This window comes from Typopeltis vanoorti, chromosome 7, assembly GCF_054136105.1.
Source record: "Typopeltis vanoorti isolate ZY-2024b chromosome 7, IOZ_Tvanoo_1.0, whole genome shotgun sequence".
In the NCBI taxonomy this organism is placed as follows: Eukaryota; Metazoa; Arthropoda; class Arachnida; order Uropygi; family Thelyphonidae; genus Typopeltis; species Typopeltis vanoorti.
In genome coordinates, this window is record NC_143555.1 from 6,575,742 (window position 1) to 6,599,826 (window position 24,085).

Below are 24,085 nucleotides of genomic sequence, written 5' to 3' on the forward strand. Positions count from 1 at the left end.
GAATTTCATGGAAATATGACATTGCATTGTCGTTCGCTCGCACTGCCATAGCCTTACTCGGGTGGTGCTTTTCTACAAAATTTTGCACTGTTTCCCACATTTTACACACCTCCCTAACCTCATTTGAAGAGAGGGATGTCTCCATCTTTTTCTCCTCCTCCTCAGACGAGATCTCCTCCATAACCTCTTGCTGTTGCTCGTGATGCAAATCCAGCAGTTCATCGGTGGTAAACTCCTGGCCATGTTCCTCCGCCAGCTCTTGAATGTTGTCCTCATTCACCTCCAGTCCCATTGTCTTCCCAAAGGACACAATTTCATCAACAACTGGCAGCTCCTGTTCATGAGCAAACCCCTCGATGCAATCATACCACAGTTTTCTCCAAGCAGAATTAAGGATTCTCTTGGTGACCCCATCCCAGGCTTTATAGATGATCTTGATGCAGTTTAAGATGTGGAAATGATTTTTCCAAAACTCTCGGAGGATAAGGTTAGTTCCTTCAGTCACCTCGAAGCATCGCTGAAATAGTACCTTGGTGCAAAGCTTTTTAAAGTTCGAAATGACCTGCAGATCCAGGGCTGGGGTAATGGAGTAGTGTTGGGAGGAAGGAACTTGACCTTAATGAACTCAATTTCTTCTAGTAAGTCGTTCTCAAGGCCTGGAGGATGAGCAGGAGCATTATCCATAACCAGCAAGGCTTTGAGTGGCAATTTTTTTTCTAAAAGGTATTTCTTCACTGCAGGACTGAAGACCTCATTAATCCACTCAACGAACAAGATACGAGTGACCCAAGCCTTGCTGTTGGACCTCCACATAACGTTTAACTGGCTCTTCTGCATGTTGCATTTCTTGAAGGCTCATGGATTCTCAGAATGATACACGAGCAGGGGCTTGACTTTGAAATCACCGCTTGCATTAAGCACACAGCAAGAGGGCGAGACGGTCTTTTATGGGCTTGTGACAGAGCATTGCATTCTCTTCTGCTGTAATGTAGGTCCTCTTTGGCATCTTTTTCCAAAAAAGCCCCATCTCATCACAATTAAAAACTTGCTGCGGCAGGTAACACTCGGAAACCATGAGCTTCTGGAACTCGGCAACGAATGCCTCAGCTGCCTTTGCGTCTGAATGCATAGTCTCTCCACGCCTCACAACACTATCTCCACTTCTCCTCATCAAACCATCTCCTGCTCGCCTTGAAGCTTTCTTTGTTTTCTGTAGACGGACCTGGCAGTTTACTTATGAGGTCGGCATACAAGGCCTTTGCTTTCTTACAGATCAAGTTCTCAGTCACAGTATCACCTGCTAGTTGCTTCTCATTTATCCATACCAAAAGCAACTTTTCTACATATTCCAGAATACATGGCCGTTGCTTTGATACTCTCGTGACTCCTTTTGCTACATCTAGCCCCCCCCCCCAGTTCTTCTTTCTTCTTTAATACTGTGCAAATCGTTGATGTAGACTTCTTATAAAATGTTGCGATGGCGGCCACTTGCATACCTTGTTCGTGCTTCCCGATGATTTCCTTCTTAACTTCCACCATAATCATCTCTTTCTTCTTACCGCCTTCCTTTTCAACCCTTTTCTTCATTGGGGCCATTGTCGTAGTACAGTTAATAAAGAACAGTCACTACATTTGGACACACAAAAAAAAAAAGTGGTCACAACACTAGCACGAATGTTCACTATACGAATAAGGTATGCAGACTGAGACCAAGCATGCGAGACGATTACCCACAATCCCGAGCGGCTTGATCACGTGACACTCGGCAGACAAAGCACATAGGTAATACTCTTATTGCAAGACCTCGCTCGCTTATAGAGTTAAAATTTATTAAAACATTTTGCTTGTCTTGCAAAACACTCACAGACCAAGTTACTCGCAATCCAAGGTACCACTGTAATTTGATTCATTTTTACATGGTCCAGAAATCCTGCTCTAAAGACCAAACAAGGAACTTTTCTCACACAATAAGTTCTCTAATTAAGCAGGGTGGTGGTGGTGGTCTCAAGACTGGGCAATGAAGTTCATCTCTGGCATAAAAACATTTTATGAACTGGGATCATTATTCCAGTTAATGAATCATTCAGGATCATATTAGAAAAAAATTACATTGTTAAATAACAGCATGATCACTCAGGCAAGGCTAAACAACTGGTAAGAGACCTCTACAAAGACTTAAGGATATGCATCTTACATCTATTTACAATTTGGGTAGAGCAATAACCCAAGGAGAGAGTGAGATAATCTGGCTCATTAACTGACTAAAATGTTATACTAGCAATACTCAGTCATCAGAGCTCCTCTTGTATAAACAGGTTATACCTTAGGCTATATGAAGCATATCGTCATTCCATTAAGAATCCTGATAACAGTAGAAGAAAATTCAAATAGTTGTATATCTTCTTCTTTTCCAGTAATAGGCCTAGTGGCCCTGTTACAGTCATATTTAGAAGTTAAAACTATGTTTCATACAAAATAAAGGATGTCAAAACAGAAATAAAAAGATACAGGTTAAGAGATGCTGAGAGACATTATCAATTAGGCCTGATTAAACTACAGATATTTCAATTCATGTATCATGAACTATCATCAGTATATTACAGTTGGAAATTAAAAATTAAACAATGAAGGTATGTGGAGAATAGACTCTCTACTTATATAAAGTCCTGAGAAAACCGATACTATTAGGATCAGTTTATCCACACACAAAACTGAAGAGTAAATGTGTGTGTGTGAGAGAGAAATTAAAAAAAAAAACATACAGTATTAAATCATATGGTTCTTAATAAGGAGGTGGTTGTGCCACTGTATAAAGCAGGTGTCAGACCAGACTTGAGCTACTGTGGTCACCTGGTTTTCAATGTGATGTGATGGGAAATATTGGAGAGGGTACAGAAAAGAGTGACTGAGACAAATCAGGATTACGGAATGTTGGCTATGGAGACAGAGTGAAGAAATTTGGGTTACAGTGTTTAATAGCTAGGAAGAAAAGAGGTGCTATAATAGAGATATTTAAGTTAGTGAGGAAATTTTATTGGAATCAGAGGATTATAAAAAAGAGTTGAAGGCAAGAGGGGAAGAGCCAGAGAGAGACCATCCCTGGAAGTTATGTAAGGGTGTGGTAAAGAGGAATGTGAGGAGTACATTTTGTCAGTGAATTGAATGCATTACCAAAATATGTTGTAAATGCAGGGAGTGTTAAGGATTTTAAAATTCAGTATGACAGATATGATGTCAGTTGAATGAACCTCCCACGATGAGTCTGCCATGGAGGGGGTAATAATAATAATTTCCCAGCGTTTAGCATGGAAAGTCCATCATTAAGGTTGAGATTAGGGTGATTGGACTTCAAAACTCTCTGCCTTCTTGAAAAATATAAAGAGATGCTCATTATATTTATGAGAACAGGAACATCTGTGCAGCAATTTGGTGTCATTCCAAAGGATCTTGTGGCTAGTATTAGCAAACCCATGTTCTGCTAGATCTGATTTGCTACATTTTTTGGAGATAGAACAGAAATGCGTATAGAAACAGATTGGCCTGTTTATCCGAAGTAGAATAAATGGAAGTTGCATGGGACTGTGTACACTGCAGCTACCTGAAGAGGTGAAATTTTATCTTTAACAGGCTTGAAGAGTAAGTAGCAGTAGTAGTATTATTTCCGAGCCAATCAGAAAGCCTCCAGAGTCATTACTATTAGGTTAAGTCTGATGTACTAATAGAGAGCCTGTGGAAACCACTGTATTGTTGTAACCTCAAACATGCTACCTCCATATTTTAATAATAATAATAGGGTGTACTGGACATGCCCAGAAAGACCATTTTCTGCACTATATGTAAGTAGGGAGAAAAAGTGAGGCCTGTACTCTGGAGACAAAACATAGCAATATGTTTTCACCAAGTAGTAGAAATCAGCTACCATGTAGAGCAGCGATTGTCAACCGGTGTGCCACAAAAGTTTGATATAAAGGAATAAAAATTGATGTAAAAGAAGGTTTTTAAGAAGTTTGATTAAAAAAATGCATTTATGTTACATGTATGTATATTAGAAAAAATTAATAAATAATTACTGTCATAAATAATTTAATTGTTCTTTTGTATTTCATTACAAGGTGTCATAAGTAAATGGGTTTTCAAAGAGATGTTTCAAAAAGAAGGTTGCGACAAGTTTCGTCTTTATTTGAAACATTCAATATATTTCTTAATACTTGAATGGTGTGCTGTAGAATTTTAGTAATTAAAATGAAAGCTGACATAGAGCTTTAGTTAGCATTTCCTTGAATTAGATATGCTTATGAGGTGGCATTTCTTGACTTTTGCTAGAGCAGCATTTGTGGAAACAGGCCATACGACAGAAAGGTGAGGTTGACTTAAATAGGAAAGGCTATATGATGCAAATCACCAATCCATTAACAGACTATTAATTACTATAACAAATTTGGAATAAAAGCTGGCAGCAGGGAGGAAATAAAGCTATGAAAATACAGCAGGATCATGAAAAATATTAACTGCATCCTGAATTTCTAGAAAACTTATAAAAATGTCTATATAGAAATAGACAACAGAATAAGCAGAGTTGGTATGGTGGGGAGAACCAAATAAATTTATAAGGAATTTTATTTCTAATCCTGATGAATCTGGATTAGAAATAAAACAGTTTAACAATACAAATCAAAGATATGCAAGTTCTGAGAAAAATTAGGGGAATGACTTCTTCGGTCTCCTCGTGTCAGAGGACTCGTGACCTTGTTAATGTTCTTCCAGCTTCTTCTTTCTGTTCTGGCAGCAAAAGCTTTCTCCAATGAAAAACCTGATATTTTTGGGATTTGATCAAGCCATTTTGACCATGGACATCCTCTTTTTCTGTTCCCTTCTACCTTGACCTGTATCACCAATCTTCTCCAGATTACTACTTCCTATGAGATATGCAGCCAAAGTATTGAAGTATTCTCTTATCAACAATATCACTTAACCGTTTTTGATGTTCAGTTGTGAAATGATGCTAGCATTAGTTCTTTTTTCCATCCATGAAACCCTAAGCATCCTTTGCCAACACCACATTTCAAAGGAGTTGAGTCTGTCTTTATCCGTTTTATTCAGTGTCCATTGGTGTAGCAACAGTGACGTGCTGAAGTGGTAAGGGTAACATTATTGTCACTCTGCTTGCACTCAGTATTCTGAGATGCATATAGTAGTATGCACGTGTGCATTTTTTTAATTGTACATTATTTTTTCCCATCATGAGATTAAAAAAAAAAGACACAATGATTAATTTTTTTAATTAATAACTGATCCACACACAAACGGTTACTAGACCTATAGCACATTAGTGCTGTGTGTGGACAAGAGGAATAGAAGAAAGGCAGTGTCTGTTCACATTTTGCTTGAACAGCTGAGGGTTGTAATCTTTGAGGAAGGCAGAGTGGGGAGACTGTTCCAAGGGACAGAAGTAGATAAGATGAAGGAGGAGGCAGTGAAGTCGGTTTGGTGAGTGTCAATATGAACTGTAAGAGAATGTTGTTTAGCGGTGGCTCTGTTTTCAATGATTTTGGAGGAGAGTGAAGGAATAATAGTGGCCAATTCAGCAGAGCACTGTCCATGAAAGTATCTGCAGGAGGCACAATGCAGAAACTGAACATCTGTGAGAGAAGGAATGAAGTGGGTTCATGAGAGAGGAGATCATTAATTAGCCAGATTGTCCTCTTCAGAATAGAATCAAGCAATTTTAGTGAGGATTTTGGTGCACCACCCCAAATATGAGAGCAATACTCCATGCCTGGGCAGATTTAGGCTTGAAAAGAGTTAAGAGCTGAAGGTGTGAAGTAGTGTCTTTTGTTGAAAAATACAAGTTCTTTGGCAGCTGTGGTATCTATAGATGTGGTTGTACCAGGAAAGATCAGAGGTGCAGGTCACTTCGAGTAGAGAATCGGATTGTGTTTGGATATCAGTATTATTGAAGGTAAGGAAGAGGGATGCGAGCTCCTTCTTGTGAGAGATCAGACAGGCCTGAGTTTTAGTGGCATTGAAGTTTACAAGGTTGTCCTTTCTCTACTGAGATATAGCTAGGAGATCTGAGTTCAGGTCACTGGTCATGGTAGATCTTGAGGATTCTAATACTTGAGCACTACAAGGTTTCTCAAATGAGGCGAAGCTATGGATAGGATTGGAAGTCTGAAAGAGCAGGTCATTTATATACAAGAGGAAGAGAGTGGGTGAAAGAACAGAACCCTGGGATACTCCTGCTCTTGGTGGGGAAATCTGAGGAGAGTAAACTGTCCAACATGACACCAGTGAAAAACTTGTTGATTCAACTGCAAAGTGAGGAAGGCAAACCATATGATGGCAATTTGCTAAGTAGGCCCTTGTGCCAAACCCAGTCAAATGCCTTTCAATGTTAAGGGCAACCACGTGAGTTTCTCCAAATTTCTCCATGGATTATGGGGGAATCCATACTGCTAGTCACTGATTAGTTGGTATGACTCTAGGTGGTTCAACAGTTGGTTGTTGATGACCTTTGAGAGAATAGAAGTGAAATCAATTGGATGGTAGGTCATTTGCTGACTTACATTCAATATGGATTCACATCTATTACCATTAATGGAGAAGAAAGGCCTCAATGTGTTATTTGTAGCAAAGCATTGTCAAACGATCTTCCAACAAAGTTCAAGGAATGTTTGCAAAATGTTCATCCTAAAAACATAAGACAAGGACAAAAGCTTTTTTGAATGTCACGGGGAATGCTCTCAAAAAGATGAAGCTGGATTCAGCATAGCTATTCCAAGAAATAAATCACAAGTTTACTGAAGCTTCTTATGTCGTAGAACTGGAGATAGCAAAACAGAAAAAACAACATACAATTGGGGAAACTTTGCTCAAACCTTGCACTCTCAAAATGGTGGAAATCACGTTGCAAAATGGATTGGAGAAAAAAATTGCAGCTATTTCACTATCAAACAATACTGTTCATAGGAGGATTAGTGAGATGACCAATGATATCGAGGATCAAGTTGTGCAGGAGATCAAGTCTGAAGCATTTGGCTTATTTGCAATTCAACTTGATGAACTGACTGAAGTGGCATCGTGTTCCCAATTGTAGGTGTTCGCGTGATATGCTCACTCAGATTAATTTAAAGAAGAGTTTCTCTTTTGTTTTCCTCTTGAAACAACTACCAAGGCCTCAGATATTTTGGAAAAAGTTTCATCTTTCTTTGAATCAGAAAATCTTTTGTGGGATCATGTCCATGCATACTGTACAGATGGATCATCAGTTATGTTGGGACAAAATCTGGATTTCAAGCTTGTGTGAAAAAGCAAGCTCCAAAAGTGAAAGGGATTCATTGTATGATCCATCATGAGGTACTGGCCTCAAAAACACTTCCAACTCTGTTAGAAAAGGTTTTGCATTAAACAATTCAAATTGTGAATTTTATCATAACTCATGACTTTTCAAGTAGTTATGTACTGACATGGATGCATGCCATCAGATGCTTCTTTTCCACACAAACGTTTGATGGCTTTCAAGAGGAAATGTAATTCAGCATGTATTTGAGCTTGGAAATGAACTAATTATTTTTTGAAGTTCAGGGTAAAACAAAATTTTCTGCCTAGTTGGGTGATGAGGAATGGATTCTGTGCCTTGCCTATTTGGTTGACATTTTTGAACAGCTGAATAAACTGAATCTTCAGATGCAAGGAAGGAATACAAACATCATATTATTCATTGATTCCTTGAAAGCCTTCATGAGTAAGTTGCAAACCTGCAAGAGAAAAGTCATGATAGAAAATGTTGCAATGTTTGAAAAACTGTCATCAGTGTAAAATCTTGTACAGAAATTTTAGATTAGATTCTTTCTATACCGATTTTACTTAGCAACTCAAATTAATTTGCTATATGTGATTTTGGTTAATATTTAACTATTGATATGCTGTACAACAACAAAAGACAAAGAAAAAAATGTATGAATGAATTATAACAACAGATTGTTAAGACAAAGAAATATCCCAGACAGGATTAAGAATAAGACCTAAGGTCATCGCACACACAAAGGTTAAAAATGTACGGGGTTTCCTGCCTTAACGCAGTGACCTAAAAGGTGAGGGAAAAGACCTCTATGAATACCCAGGGGAATAAAATAGCAAGACCCAAGGTCGATTGAGTAGCATAAAAGAGGGAGTCATTGAGAGAGATGGGTCTTGTCTTGGTTTTCATGGAGAAGGTCAGTCGTCATGAAGAGGGTTCGTTTCAGAGAAGGTCAGTCATAGTTAACTAGAAGACTGCTTAGGAAGAAAGGTCGTTCGATGTTTGATGAAATTGATAAATGATACAACCGATATTTTGTATCATTTGACAGCACTAGAAAATGAATTCAGCTGATATTTTCCTGAACTTAGTGATTAGGAGTTGGATTTAGTGCAAAAATCCATTCAATCTGTCAGTGGAAAAAGTTCCTAAAGATGATCGTCAAGATGAATTTCTGGAGCTGAAGACTGATTTGGGAGCAAGAACATTCAATGAAAAATCAATTGAAGAATTTTGGCCCTTGAGTGATTCCTACCAAAAGTGGCAGAAAGAGCTATTCATACATTGCTTCCATTTGTGTCGACATATCTTTGTGAGTCAGGCTTTTCAACTTTGTTGCAAATGAAAACAAAACAACGAAGTAGGTTGGAGGTCGAAAGTGACTTTCCTGCCACTTGAAAAAATATCAAGATCTCTTCATCCTCCAAAATCTCCATCACCCAATGAAAAAACCAGGGGTTTATAATATTTTGTTCCTGTGGTGCTACGTAGACCAGACTGGGAGATCGGGAAAAATCGGCATGAACGAACATCAAAAGGGCATACAAAAGAAGATGGAACAAACATAACTCTGGCTTAGCATATCACACACCTTCTACCAGTCATGATGTACTCTGGGATAGAACAAACACGTCCTATATTGATAAGAATTGTTTCACAAGAAAATTCAAAGAGGCAACAAATATGATTAAACTTTCTATGCAATGCAACAAAAACCAAGGTTTGATTTTAAATCAAGTTTGGTCATCGTTTATTAAAAATTTATCCACTTCAGACCTCGGAAAGAGTGAGCGTGAACCACAGAACGCGACAACAAATAGCATTGTCTCCAACTAACAAGCATTAACGTTGTATAGATATGTTGTTCGATTTTTTAACAAACTTTTTTGATGTTCATAATACTAACAAATGAACCTAATTTCTTATAGTTTGTGCTTTAAACTGTTAGTTCTCTTTACACCTGAAGATGTTAGTGTTAGACTAACGAAACTTGTCAGGTTATTTTTAATACTTGTTTAGTATTTTAAAAACAGTTCTCTAATAAACATGTGGTCAAAAAACTGGAATATTTCTATTGAACTTTTTAACTACAGAAAGCTATGCATGAATATAAGCTAAATTGTTGTCTAAAGATTTTTTTCATTCTTCCTCTCATTTGCCACATATAATGAAAAAACTCTTTCAGATTTCCTTTCACCTGTTCAGCTAATCTCTTCTCATAATCTGATTTTGCCTTCCTTACCATGCTGGTCACCTTTCTTGACTGACCCGTGTACTGTTCATGAGTTAGCTAGTCACCATTCTCGTTATATACCTTACACAACATTTTTTTTGTTTGCAGCTGATGTTTAATGATACTACTCATCCATCTAACTCCTATCCAACCTTGGGTATACATTGTGATATTACTTCCTGCAGATACTCCTTGACCATTCCCTATGCACTGTGAACATCCATCCCTTGCAGATCTTTATGCTATGGTACTGCTTCAAGCTGCCTCCTAAGTGTATCATAATCACTTGCCTTGCAGTTCCACATATACCCATTTTCTTAACTGGAATTTCCACATATTTTGCTACTTCCCAAGTCAAGACCACATGATCACTTTCCCCAATTGAAGGCAATGAAACCACCTTAGTTATAGACAGGTCTTATGATCCTTATAACAAGATCCAATACTTTCATACCTTCAGTCCCCTCTTCATATTCTGTATGAAGAGGGGACTGAAGTATTCTTCATATTCTTCAAGTAATTATCTCTCAGTACATATCACCATAAAATTATCTGCATATGCTCTCTCTCTCTCTCTCTCTCATTTATTCTTACAGTATTCTTTTTTGGCTTTGGACCTCTTGCTTTTTTGTCTGTTTTCAGTTTGACTAATCTCTTGCTGTTTCTGCAGCCTTTCAATCTCAAAAATTGTCTTGTGAAGTACTACATGAGCTGTTTCTTTATTCAGGTCTTCTACATTCTCCTAAACTTCTGCCATCACATCTTTTTGCCTATGCTATCTTACCACTACTTTCAAACACTTAATTTATACTCTCTTTCACTATCTTTTAAACCTAGAAGTCCATTCACTTCAATACTTTAGGTTTCACCGCTTTCAGTACTAACTTCATTCTCTCGCTTCCAACAAGTCGCACATTTCTAGCTCATAAAACATCTATAACGCACTCACTGCCAGTCACAATCCTTTTTCTCTTGGCAATGAATACATAGTGTGTGTACTATGTCAAACCTGCTGCACAATGTCTTGACTGCCTTTTTCGTTCACATCACAGTGATGAATAAGAGCTTATCTATCATACAAAAATAAAAACATTCAACAACATAGTCATACATGAGGATACTACAATCACTAATTATCAAAATAGCATTAAATCAATATTAATCAAAATAATCAAAATGTGCAACACAAGCTACACAATCTACTGTATTAAAAGTCACTCAACTTTCTTATCCAAGATATACATATATATGAAAGGATGTTAAAAATATTTCCTACCTTCCCAGAAACTGGATCAATTCCATATTTTTTCAGAAATGGCACAATATTTCTGCAATAGTTTATAATATGATTAGAAGCAAATCATGATTCATTTCATAAATATCATTATTTATATACATCCTTACATTATATTTTATGATGCATTCTTTATTATCACATATAATTTCTATAAATAAGCAAACATCAGAAGGAAAAAATCTTGCTGTCACAAAAGAAATCAAAGAATAAAATATCCATCGATTATTTTTTAAACGTAAAGACAATACTAAAAATATAAGAAGAGCAGTCTCTACAGTAATTTTGAAATGATTTTTTTTTTTTAAACCATTTGTCAAATGACTCAAAAGCTATATTAATGATTGCCTTCCTTTTCTAGGATTGCACATCCACAACTTCCTGGCACCAGTCAGATAGGTAATCTCCAATCCATTTGACTAACGGTTATTCATTCCGTCTCAATCAAGCCTGTACACCATCTTGCCATGTGGTAATCTATCAAATGCCTTTGAAAGTCCAAGAATATCATGGTATATGAGTCTCCCAGAACTAATCAGTTCTTAACTCCTTCTAAGAGGTCACAAATTTCGCCCTTCAAGATATTGTTCCCAATGTAATGAATGCACTCAACATGGAGAGAAGTGATCAAACAAATGACAAAAACACAGACAGTCTAATATGTAGTTTAAGACAAAAGTAGATTTCATGTTAAAAGTTTAATGGAATGAAACAACACTAGGAAAGGATTAAAAATAATATTGTTTTAATCCTTTAAAGTTAAAGTTAAAATAACACTAAACTAAGTGAAACGTGTGGACAAAAGACTAGAGTCCTAACTAGGATCTCAAAGTATTAGTGTTTCCCATATTTTAGGAAGTTCTGTGCAATCATATTTATTCAAATTAGACTGCATAAAACTTTTTTTTTTAAAGAGAAGCAGCAGATTCTGAAAACAGCATTTCTTCTAAATTTACTGAGATGGAGAATGATGGTCTTTTTCCAACTGATTCTGTGAGCTGTATCCAAAGGATGGTCTGCAAGGCTAGACTGACCATAGTAGTCATGTAGTTTTATGTTCTTTCATGTTGTTTGTAGTTGATTTTCCTATTTGTCGATATTAGGCCAACTTGCAGGAACAAGGAACTCTATATACACCTGAAACTGAGAGAGGAGGAAGTTTGTCTTTAGTGGAGCAGATAAGAATAGCAATCTGCTTAAGCCTTAACACACACACACACACACACACACACACACACACACACACACACACACACACACACACACACACACACACACACACACAAGTAGATCGTTTAAAAATAACACAGTAAATAAATTATACTATTTAATAATGCTGATATATAAACGATAAAGAAAATAATAAAAGAAAATAAAACAAGAACAAGGGAAGCACTGAAATATTTTTAAAAAATCTCTTGAAAAAGATGTCGAAATAACAATGATGGAGAAAAGGAATTTTTTCAATCGATTATTTGAATCACTTGAAAGAAGTGATTTTTAAATCAATCATTGTTCCTTTATTTTTTAAAATCTTTATTTCATCATTAATTATTAGTTTATAATTTAATTTTTTTAAAAATTTGTTTTGCTGTTAATATTATAGGGCTTCTTCATATTTAAACTTGTCATTTTGTTTATTTCATTACTATCAGTTTTCTATAAAATACTCTTTTTAAATTTTTGAAAACCTGTTTTATGAATGTGTTGCAGCAACCCAAGATTCTACTGTATTTCTTTTTCTGATGATCTCCCACCTATTAAAGGTTGGATATCATCAGAAAAATAAAAGGTTGCAATTTATAATACATTGCTACCATGGATGAATTAAGGGGTTGGATAATTTGAAAATACTACTCTTGAGATAAAACATGGTACTTTTTCAAAGCCATTTCAGGCATCTAACAAGTGTGGTGGTAGTGGTTTCGCACCGGGCAATGAAAATTTATCTACCACCTAAGAGCATTCATACTACAGCGAGATTCAAACTAAGTCTGTAGGTTGGAAAGCAGAAGTGCTATTCACTCAACATCTCTATTGGGACTAATGCCGTGAAGAATGAATTTCATTGCTTCTTGTACAACTGTAGAAGCAGGAATGAAAATATTAACTTAATATTTTCATTCCTAATAGCAAGAGTCTATATTATAATATACACCCTTGCTAACTTAATTGCAATCAGTGATCTTAGCAAATTATACATTTAAATGTCTCAAAGCAAACCATATTCATTCCAAAAAATTAAACACTGCAATGAAGACAACTATCATCAACATTTAGTCTAATGTATACATGTCTATGTGTAGCTGGTGCAGTTTCCTGATGCTATCTGGCAGAATTTCTAAACAGCCGAAGGAATGCCACTTATATATGTTAACAATAACCCACTTATTAAAGATAATTCTTACTAACAACTCATAGAGACAGCAGAATAGCTAGTAATAGTCTGATGAATTGCACTAGATGCAGTTAATTATTTTTCTTTTTTTGAACCATAAATGATTTAATGATGCCTTTAAGAATCATGAATACAATTCACTATACATCTCAGCATTGCAAAAAAAACATGCAAGAACAAATGGAATCAAAAGATTCATATTATCAACTGTTTTCTTGTATGGCCAGCCATAATATTATTATTATTCAGGCCTCCATGGAGTCAAAAAACTCATCGTGGGAGGTCCTTCCTAAGAAATAGTCTATCAAGACTCAACGAGGGGAGGTCCCCTCCCGAGAAACAAAGTCTATCATACCACTCCTTAAACTCATTGACCGTTCTCGCTCTCACCACCACACCAGGTAATGCATTCCATGGTTCAGCCACCCTCCATGCAAAGAAACCACTCCTCACCCTCTTGCTCACAGTTTCCTTTCGTAAATTCCAGAGATGGCCTCTTGTCATCACTCCTTCCCGCTGTTCAACCAAGCGAAAGAACTCCCCAGTGTCAACCCTGATTGGAATTTGTACACAAGCTGTATTAATAAAAGTTTTTGTGTGAAATATGGCTTTTTTTTTCTCGACGATGCGAGCCCTTTGTTAAAATTCTTTTTTATATGCATGTTAAGATGGGGGTGCTTTAATAATCGAGCAATAATTGAACTAACAACATTTACAAAGAAATTCTGTAATTTTAATTTACTTATTTTACTTAATTAACTTACTATAATTACAGCATATGATGAAATTAAAGAATTGTAAACAAAATGAAATGAACTTGAATACAGCCAGTGGTGAGCTATGGAAATTTTAACAAAGAGCTCGTATCATCGAGAAAAAAAAAGTCATATTTCACACAAAAACTTTTATTAATACAGCTTGTGAACAAATTCCAATCAAAAAGTATGAGGGGCCAATCAACCTGTAAAGGCTATCATTTTTAAACAAATATTTCATGATCTCAACATGAAATATTTACACACAATCAACTATGTTAATTTATCTTACATAAGAAAAACATTTTTTAACTATCAAAATATAATAAGAATGAAACCTTTTATAATCTTTTATAAAACATTTGATTGGCTACTAGTTTTACCATGCGATTGGCTACCAGAAGGGAGAAGGGTAAAGATAGTGCATGCGCTTATTTTATTTTCAGACTTGGATTTTCAGATATTCAGATTTTTTCAAAAAAAAAAAAAAAAAAGAAATTTTTTTTTGAAAAAATCTGAAGGTCCTCTACCTGTTTCACCTGGTCCTCTAACAGAAAGGTCCTCTACCTGTTTCACCTGTTTTTTTCTACAAAATACTGAATGATGAGATAACATCATTCAGACAGATATCAAAGTATATAAAGCAGAAATACAATATTTTTCCTCCTGTTTTATAACAGGTGTACTACTCTCTTCCATATATGGACGAGAGTCTTCCAAAATGACTTCCTATTGAAGACTGCTCTCACATCTCCATATTAGGTGCAAATATACTCTTCAAAGATTCCACTTGGCTCTGCAATATAATATACACCCTTTAATTTCTCAGGCCACCCTTACAATTCCTAGTTTCACTGCCCTAACCCAATCACTTGCTCAGAAAACAAGTTTTCTCTTCAAATGCCTGCATCTGTCTGTGTTCAAATGTAATATAGCATAATGTAATCCATTTCTTGCATACAGCTCCCTTCTATCCCATGTCCTACAATTATCGACATATTCTAGATCTCGTCTTACAAATTCTTGTTATAACATCATTCATTATCACTGCTCTTCACCTCCACTACTCACTAGCTTCCCTCTCTCACATTTCTGCTGCATCTCCAACAACAATCTCAAATCTCTTGCTATACGATTCATGTTACCTCTTAGGTCATTTGTACCAATCGCCATAATCTCTTCTTCACTTTCACCTTTCATTGCCAACACATCATTATCATCATCCTTCCAGGTAAGCACTCCTATTGCACTCTACTATGCATGTGTTAAATCATCACATCTCCATAAGACACTCCTCACAGCTTCATTCATTCTTCTCTCAATGATCCTTTCTGCTTCCACAATTCTCTCCCCCCTCCTTCTTTCTCTCCTGTTTTCCCTCCTCCTCATCTCTCTATTCCTTGCTCTCACCTACTGTGTCAAATTTCCTCTATTACTCTGTCTTGCCCACTCTCTTGCCATCTCTCACACCTACTCTCATTCTGTTTCCACTAGCCAACCTCTTTAGTCTCTTAATATCTTCATTCACCCTCTTTAATTCAGTCTTCGTACTTCTATTTCCTTTCTCAACAGTTCTATTTCTCTCTCCACATAGCCTGCTTTCACCACATTCACTTGCACAATCATAGCCATCTGGCAAAATATATCCCTCTGCCATACTGTCCAAGGTTAAATCCACAGACACCTCTTACACATTCTCTTCACCCTTTAACATGCTAATATTAAAGGATGAAGTTGGTGCTCACCCACTGTAACATACTATCTCTATTACATCCCAAACAGTAACATTTTTAATACATGGGACACGTATATGTCATGTGCATAGAATACTACAAAATCCTCAACTATGCTATAAATAAAGTAATCTGTAAATGGTGGTGAGGGCTGGGGAATATGTTAGCTCTGATGGCAACCATGATAGATGTGACTGCAGTTAGATACAGGACAGAGACAAATTCACACCAAAAAAAAGTCTATTTCAATAATGTAAACATAAAAACTAGTACTAGTAAAGATACACACACACACACAATCCTCCCTTAATACTAATATTTTTTTCAATGCTCACATCAATGATCAACTTCTTTCTTTGCTAGAAAGCGCCACCTCCTCTTTATAACGTGCATAAACTTTGAATCAAGACACTTCTACAGCTAAATTATTATTCTGAATGATAAGAAACTTTACTCCTGTAATTAAATTAATCTGTAAGATTTCTTTTTTCCTAAACACAAACACAACATGCCTGACAAAGAATTGCCATCTCAATTTTATAGGTACCACACACTAAAATTTACAAAGGGCTCTTTAAAAGATAGTAATGAGATGAGACAGATAACAAGGATTATGAATTCGAGGGATATACGGAGCTGTATAAGAGATGGGCTAAATTTAAATAGATGTGAGAGTCCGCAGGAGAAAGTGTTGCTGCAAGAGTGATAACTGAGGTAAATGGAAGACTTGAGGAAGCAAAAGGTGAAACATTTGCTAAGTATAGAGCAGGAGAGCTTGTGAATGCACAGGCAAGTGGCATAAGTGAAGAGAAAGAGAGAAGGAACAAGGGAAACGGGGGTGGGGAGGAGGTCAGGGTGGATGGGAGACAGACTGTGTGAGAAGAGTGGAGAATAGATACTGCAGCAGATATATGTGTGTACAACAAAGGATTGGAATGACTTGGAATGTGGGTGAAATAAACAGATCTGAGGTTTTGGGTTGGGGAAGCTTGTTATAGAACCAGAAATAAACTAGTATGTATATGTACAAATGCCAGAAGCATTAAAAATAAAGGAAATGAAATTATAGCATTAACAGAGTATATCCACACAAATATTGTTAGAATAAGTGAGGCATGGTTAGATAAGGATGACATTCTGACAGGAACAGAGAAGTATGGATATAATCTTTAAAAGGTACCTGTGGCATGACTATAAATAATAAATTACATGATAACCACAGTAATTAACTTTAACGAAATGAAAATACAGATTGATTCCGCCACTCTAAAACCTACAATATGGCTTAGATACGATGATGATGTGTTTGCTATCTGGCCGCATGGCGAACAAACGCTAAACACATTCCTTAGCCACCTGAACAAACAACATAAATGCATACAATTTACCATCGAAATTGAAAATTGGAACTCGCTCCAGTTCCTAGACACACGTCTCCCCTCAGGCAAGTCTATCCTTCACGGTCTACCGAAACCAAATTGTTATGGCCCTTAAAAACAGGGCCATAACAATTTGCTCTAACCAGCAAGCCCTGAAGCAAGAACTAAAAATCATCAGTGACACATTCATAAATAATGGCTATAACAAAAATACTATCAATAAAATACTCCATAAAACATCAACAAAAAAGAACCTAGATTACAGTAAAACCATAGCCATCCTATACATTAAGGGTTATTGGAAAAAATCGACAGAATCCTACACCATTATAACCTTAATGCCACCTACTAAACTTAAAACCATATTCAACTCCTCTAAGGATCCTCTCCTCCCCTTGACACATCCTGGAGTCTATTGCATCTGCCGCACCTGTAACTTACCGTACATTGGTGAAACAGGATGTACAATCCCTATACGTAAGAAAGAACACATAAGACACATTAAATATAATCATTTTGGTGACGCAGGCCTCTCAGATCACGCGCTCAACACCTTACACCAAATCGACTGAAAAAGCACCTGCTCTTTACACCATACAAAAACCTGGTATGAAAGGAAATTTAAGGAAGTCTGTGAAATTCTGATAAACCACCCAAATATTAACAACAATGGTGGCATGAACATTCCAAGAATCTGGATGGCACACATTCAGCCTACCTAATACATAAGATCCAGCATAAGTCAGGACTCTAGCCAACTTCTAGCTAGTATTATTTATTTATATATATATATATATATATTGTTTTATGAAAAATATTGAATGACTAGAACCGAGATTTAATTAAAAAGGTTTTAATATAAACACACTACTAGTTTCGGCCTGTAACAGCCTTCTTCAGGTGACATTATAAAAGAAAAAACACTAAACATTGAGGGTTAAAAAACTATGAACATCATAGACAGTCTTTATACATAATTAGCATTAAAACGTTGTAGTTGTATTTGAAGCTGTTCTTTCATTTGTTGCATTGTTGGGAGAGTGCGTGCTTGCTGCATCACGTGAACGCCAGTACATGATTACAGCTGAATGACTATCCGGGAGGTTGTAGCTTAAGTTGTTATTTAGATGAACAGGATTGAAGATGATTTCTCTCGATTCCACAATTTTTCTCTCTATTTCGTCACTGCAACGGAAGATGTTTGTAGATTTTTCCCAGCAGACTTTGTGACTTTGGTTATTATCATTAGGATTAGCCGAGAAGAGGATATGACTTGATAATGCACTTGCTCGCTATCTCTTGTAAGTAATGTCTCTCATGTGTTCTTCCATACGCATTTCGACAGATTTGTCTGTCTGCCTGAAATAAGGAATATCGCAGTCGCATAATATGTTAAAATAAAGGAAGAGATAGCCTAGGTTTCAAAATGTCCCAACAGATGAAGTCCTAACATTACTCAAGGACAAGTTATCCAAAAAAATGTTAGCCTTGCTTACACATTGCATCAGGTCCGGTTACTTCAAATTTCAAGATAATATTTACAAACAAAATCATGGACTGGCCATGGGTAATCCTTTATCTCCTGTTCTTGCAAATATTTACTTAGAAGATTTTGAAACCAAGGCTATCTCTTCCTTTATTTTAACACCTAAAGTTTGGAAACGTTATGTGGATGATGTCTTCATTGTTTGGAGCCATGGACATGAATCCCTTATGGTTTTCCTCGAACATCTCAATAGCCGACATCAAAGTATTAAGTTTACTGCTGAGCTTGAAACGGATAATTCCTTGCCTTTTCTTGATGTCAAACTGACTCGCTCTTCTGCTGGTAAACTAAAAATATCGATATACAGAAAACCCACACATACCAACAGATATCTGCACAGTCAATCTCATCATTTCCCTCCTCATAAGCTTCGAATAATTTCCACCTTGGGACATAGAGCCCGTTCTCTTCTTGATGATCCAAATGAACTGCTTACAGAAATAAACCATCTGAAAACTTCTTTCGAAGTTAATGGATATTCCAAGAAAATCATTAACAAATTCCTTCTTAATCCTCCCAGACATCACTCAGAAGAAACAAATAGATTCAAAAGCAATATATCTATTCCTTACATAAGTACTGTTTCACATAAATTAGCAAAAGTTCTAAAAAAATACAATATCAGAACCTTGTTCACTCCACTTCCAAAGATCCGTTCCTTAATTAGCCACCCAAAACCTTGTCATCATCAACTCAAATACCCTGGCGTATATAAAATATTATGCGACTGCGATATTCCTTATTTCAGGCAGACAGACAAATCTGTTGAAATGCGTATGGAAGAACACATGAGAGACATTACTTACAAGAGACAGCGAGCAAGTGCATTATCAAGTCATATCCTCTTCTCGGCTAATCCTAATGATAATAACCAAAGTCACAAAGTCTGCTGGAAAAATCTACAAACATCTTCCGTTGCAGTGGCGAAATAGAGAGAAAAATTGTGGAATCGAGAGAAATCATCTTCAATCCTGTTCATCTAAATAACAACTTAAGCTACAACCTCCCGGATAGTCATTCAGCTGTAATCATGTACTGGCGTTCACATGATGCAGCAAGCACGCACTCTCCCAACAATGCAACAAATGAAAGAACAGCTTCAAATACAACTACAACGTTTTAATGCTAATTATGTATAAAGACTGTCTATGATGTTCATAGTTTTTTAACACTCAATGTTTAGTGTTTTTTCTTTTATAATATCACCTGAAGAAGGCTGTTACAGGCCGAAACTAGTAATGTGTTTATATTAAAACCTTTTTAATTAAATCTCGGTTCTAGTCATTCAATATTTTTCATAAAACTATGTATGTTAACCGAGTCAATGATCATTCTGTCATCCATAACCTTCATGACGAGGCTTCTATTATCAATAATAAAAGAAACTTCAACAAGACACTAAAGAGGATTGGACTAAACATTAACAGGTTGGTCTTCTTAAAACGTTGCAAATTCCATGCTATCTTTCCTAAATTTATATGCTTTAAAGAAAACATAACAACTGAACGTGCGAAGAGAATCTATCATAAAGCTAAATTAGACCTACTGTCTGAAAGAATATCGGATACTAAACGCACTTTCGCTTTTCTTTTCAATAAAAAAAGAACCATAGCTGAAATACTGGAAGAATCTCTAGATAATGAAAGTTGGCATACCTTTAATACATACTGTGAATCTCAAGCAGCCAGAATACAATATAATAACAAAGTAAATCTTATAAGAAAATTTGAAACGTTAAAGAGATTACAAAATAATAGGAACTCAAAACCACACATCAATATTGACAAAGTCGTTATCAACAAATCCTCCTATATACTTTCAGATGTAGAACAAAGCATCCTTAGTAAAGGTCTAAACTTCATTCCTTCACCAAAATTAATACCAAAAGAAACACTACTTACAAAAATAGAAAGAGCTGCTTCTTTTCTCCCTCCACAAGATGCAAACCTTCTACGTATTGAATCAATCTTTATTATCAAGAACGCAAAACCACCTGCAGACAACATTACTTCAACTGAACGTGTGGACAGACTTATGTGTTCGTCGAACATGTTGTTTATTATTTTAACGGTATAATAGAACACAGAAACTAAGTAAATAATTAATTTATTAATTATTTACTTAGTTTCTGTGTTAAATAATAAATTAATTATTTACTTAGTTTCTGTGTTCTATTATACCATTAAAATAATAAACCACATTACTTCAACTGAACACAAAGCTATTAAAAGTTTAAAAAACAACAGAGATATAATCATCCTCCCTGCAGATAAAGGAAATGCAACAGTCATCATGAACTCCGAAGATTACAAGAATAAAATGATTGATTTACTACATAATGATACCTACTCAATACTTGAGAGAGATCCAACTCTTGAACTTCAAAATCGTACAAACAACTTATTAAAAACAACAACTGAATTATCCCGAAACGTCCGTTTATCTCTTCGCTCTCTCCATCCATTAATTCCTCGCATATATGGTGTTCCTAAAATCCATAAAGAGAACACTTCATTATGCCCAATTGTAGAAGGTATCGATTCTCCTACATACAATCTTTCAAAATACCTTGCCAAATACCTCAAAAGTTTTTCAGGGAAATCACCTTCCTTTATCAAGAACACTACAGAATTTGTTACATATATCAAGGATATTACAGTTGATGAAAATGACATCATGGCTAGCTTGGACATAACTTCTTTGTTCACTAATGTCCCAACAGATGAAGTCCTAACATTACTCAAGGACAAGTTATCCAAAAAAATGTTAGCCTTGCTTACACATTGCATCAGGTCTGGTTACTTCAAATTTCAAGATAATATTTACAAACAAAATCATGGACTGGCTATGGGTAATCCTTTATCTCCTGTTCTTGCAAATATTTACTTAGAAGATTTTGAAACCAAGGCTATCTCTTCCTTTATTTTAACACCTAAAGTTTGGAAACGTTATGTGGATGATGTCTTCATTGTTTGGAGCCATGGACATGAATCCCTTATGGTTTTCCTCGAACATCTCAATAGCCGACATCAAAGTATTAAGTTTACTGCTGAGCTTGAAACAGATAATTCCTTGCCTTTTCTTGATGTCAAACTGACTCGCTCTTCTGCTGGTAAACTAAAAATATCGATATATAGAAAACCCACACATACCAACAGATATCTGCACAGTCAATCTCATCATTTCCCTCCTCATAAGCTTGGAATAATTTCCACCTTGGGACATAGAGCCCGTTCTCTTCTTGATGATCCAAATGAACTGCTTACAGAAATAAACCATCTGAAAACTTCTTTCGAAGTTAATGGATATTCCAAGAAAATCATTAACAAATTCCTTCTTAATCCTCCCAGACATCACTCAGAAGAAACAAATAGATTCAAAAGCAATATATCTATTCCTTACATAAGTACTGTTTCACATAAATTAGCAAAAGTTCTAAAAAAATACAATATCAGAACCTTGTTCACTCCACTTCCAAAGATCCGTTCCTTAATTAGCCACCCAAAACCTTGTCATCATCAACTCAAATACCCTGGCGTATATAAAATATTATGCGACTGCGATATTCCTTATTTCAGGCAGACAGACAAATCTGTCGAAATGCGTATGGAAGAACACATGAGAGACATTACTTACAAGAGACAGCGAGCAAGTGCATTATCAAGTCATATCCTCTTCTCGGCTAATCCTAATGATAATAACCAAAGTCACAAAGTCTGCTGGGAAAAATCTACAAACATCTTCCGTTGCAGTGACGAAATAGAGAGAAAAATTGTGGAATCGAGAGAAATCATCTTCAATCCTGTTCATCTAAATAACAACTTAAGCTACAACCTCCCGGATAGTCATTCAGCTGTAATCATGTACTGGCGTTCACGTGATGCAGCAAGCACGCACTCTCCCAACAATGCAACAAATGAAAGAACAGCTTCAAATACAACTACAACGTTTTAATGCTAATTATGTATAAAGACTGTCTATGATGTTCATAGTTTTTTAACCCTCAATGTTTAGTGTTTTTTCTTTTATAATGTCACCTGAAGAAGGCTGTTACAGGCCGAAACTAGTAGTGTGTTCATATTAAAACCTTTTTAATTAAATCTCGGTTCTAGTCATTCAATATTTTTCATAAAACTATGTATGTTAACCGAGTCAATGATCATTCTGTCATATATATATATATATATATATATAAAACAATGACTTGTTATTGTGCCCAATATAATTCTACAACCAACAGATAATATTAATAACTGGACTCTAGCGTTGATGTATATTCTATTTTTCTTTTTTTTCACTAGAGGTCAGGCCAACAATTGTTGTAACGGTTGGTCAGTAACTTTAACAAACCAGATAGATTGTAGTATAGCTTGTTCTCTGTATATAGTACATATGCTCCAGAAGATGACCTTGATATAAAGGTCGAAACGTCGAATGTAGAGTTTAGTTATATTAAACTAAAGTTTTACTCAAACACGGTAGTTGTCTCCATAATTTTCAAAAATGTACTCGGATCACCGCGCAAGCCCAAAAGAAAGGAAAGTACAGATATTTCATACTCATCTGTTGCCATCTACAAAAGACAAACTGGCACCTCTATCGTTAGCTGCCATTTACCAGATACCTTGTGAATGTAAATGGCAACAGATGAGTATGAAATATCTGTACTTTCCTTTCAAACATGCCATTCTGTACATGAAACCTCAAGTCTGGTCTGGCACAACATAGTATCGACACTAAACACAATATCCAGTAGAATAAAGCTCGTCTTCTTCTTCATAGATGCAGGTTTAAATATGTTCGCCTTTTCAAAAAAGATTGCGAAGTGCTTTTATTTAGCCAAATCTGAATTGGAAGGACTGTCTCTCTCTCTCAAACGTTTAGGAGATTCTTATCTTATGTAACCATCAAGAATAATTGTTTAACAATATTTTTAATAATATTATTTATTAATACTGATTTCCAGCAAGCGGCAACAGTTTTTAATTGGTAAACCACCAACTACTGTATGTACTTTGTAATCCGGTTCCTTTGATTGCTTGTTTCTACACACCGATGATGTTATTTTCAGTATGAAATATCTGTACTTTCATTTCATTAAAGTTAATTACTGTGGTTATTTTCAGTATGAAATATCTGTACTTTCATTTCATTAAAGTTAATTACTGTGGTTATCGTGTAATTTATTACTTCAAGTATGGATATGTTTTTCATGAGGATAGGCAAGATAGAAAGGTGGGGGGAGCTGTTGGTGGTAGAAGGGGAGTTATTCCCCCAACTAAGGTAGGCATGAATGTAGCAAACAGTAGCAGGTTTTGAAACAGTATGATGTGAGGTGAACAAAATGAAGTATCTAGTTGGGTGTTGCAAAGAATCTTGTAATATGGAGGGCAGTGAGAAGGAAATGTATAGGCAAATCAGTGTACTAAGAAAAGGATGATCATTAT

General features: G+C 35.9%; 1 protein-coding gene across 1 annotated transcript in view; it reads right to left on the reverse strand.

Annotated features, from left to right (window-relative positions):
- LOC150104466 (RING-type E3 ubiquitin-protein ligase PPIL2) overlaps positions 1-24,085 on the reverse strand; it is a 314,593-nt gene that overhangs the window by 206,574 nt on the left and 83,934 nt on the right. Inside the window, exon 4 of the mRNA XM_090395160.1 lies at positions 10,810-10,861. Within this exon, the coding sequence (XP_090251286.1) occupies positions 10,810-10,861 (52 nt within the window). The remainder of the gene's footprint in view (positions 1-10,809; positions 10,862-24,085) is intronic.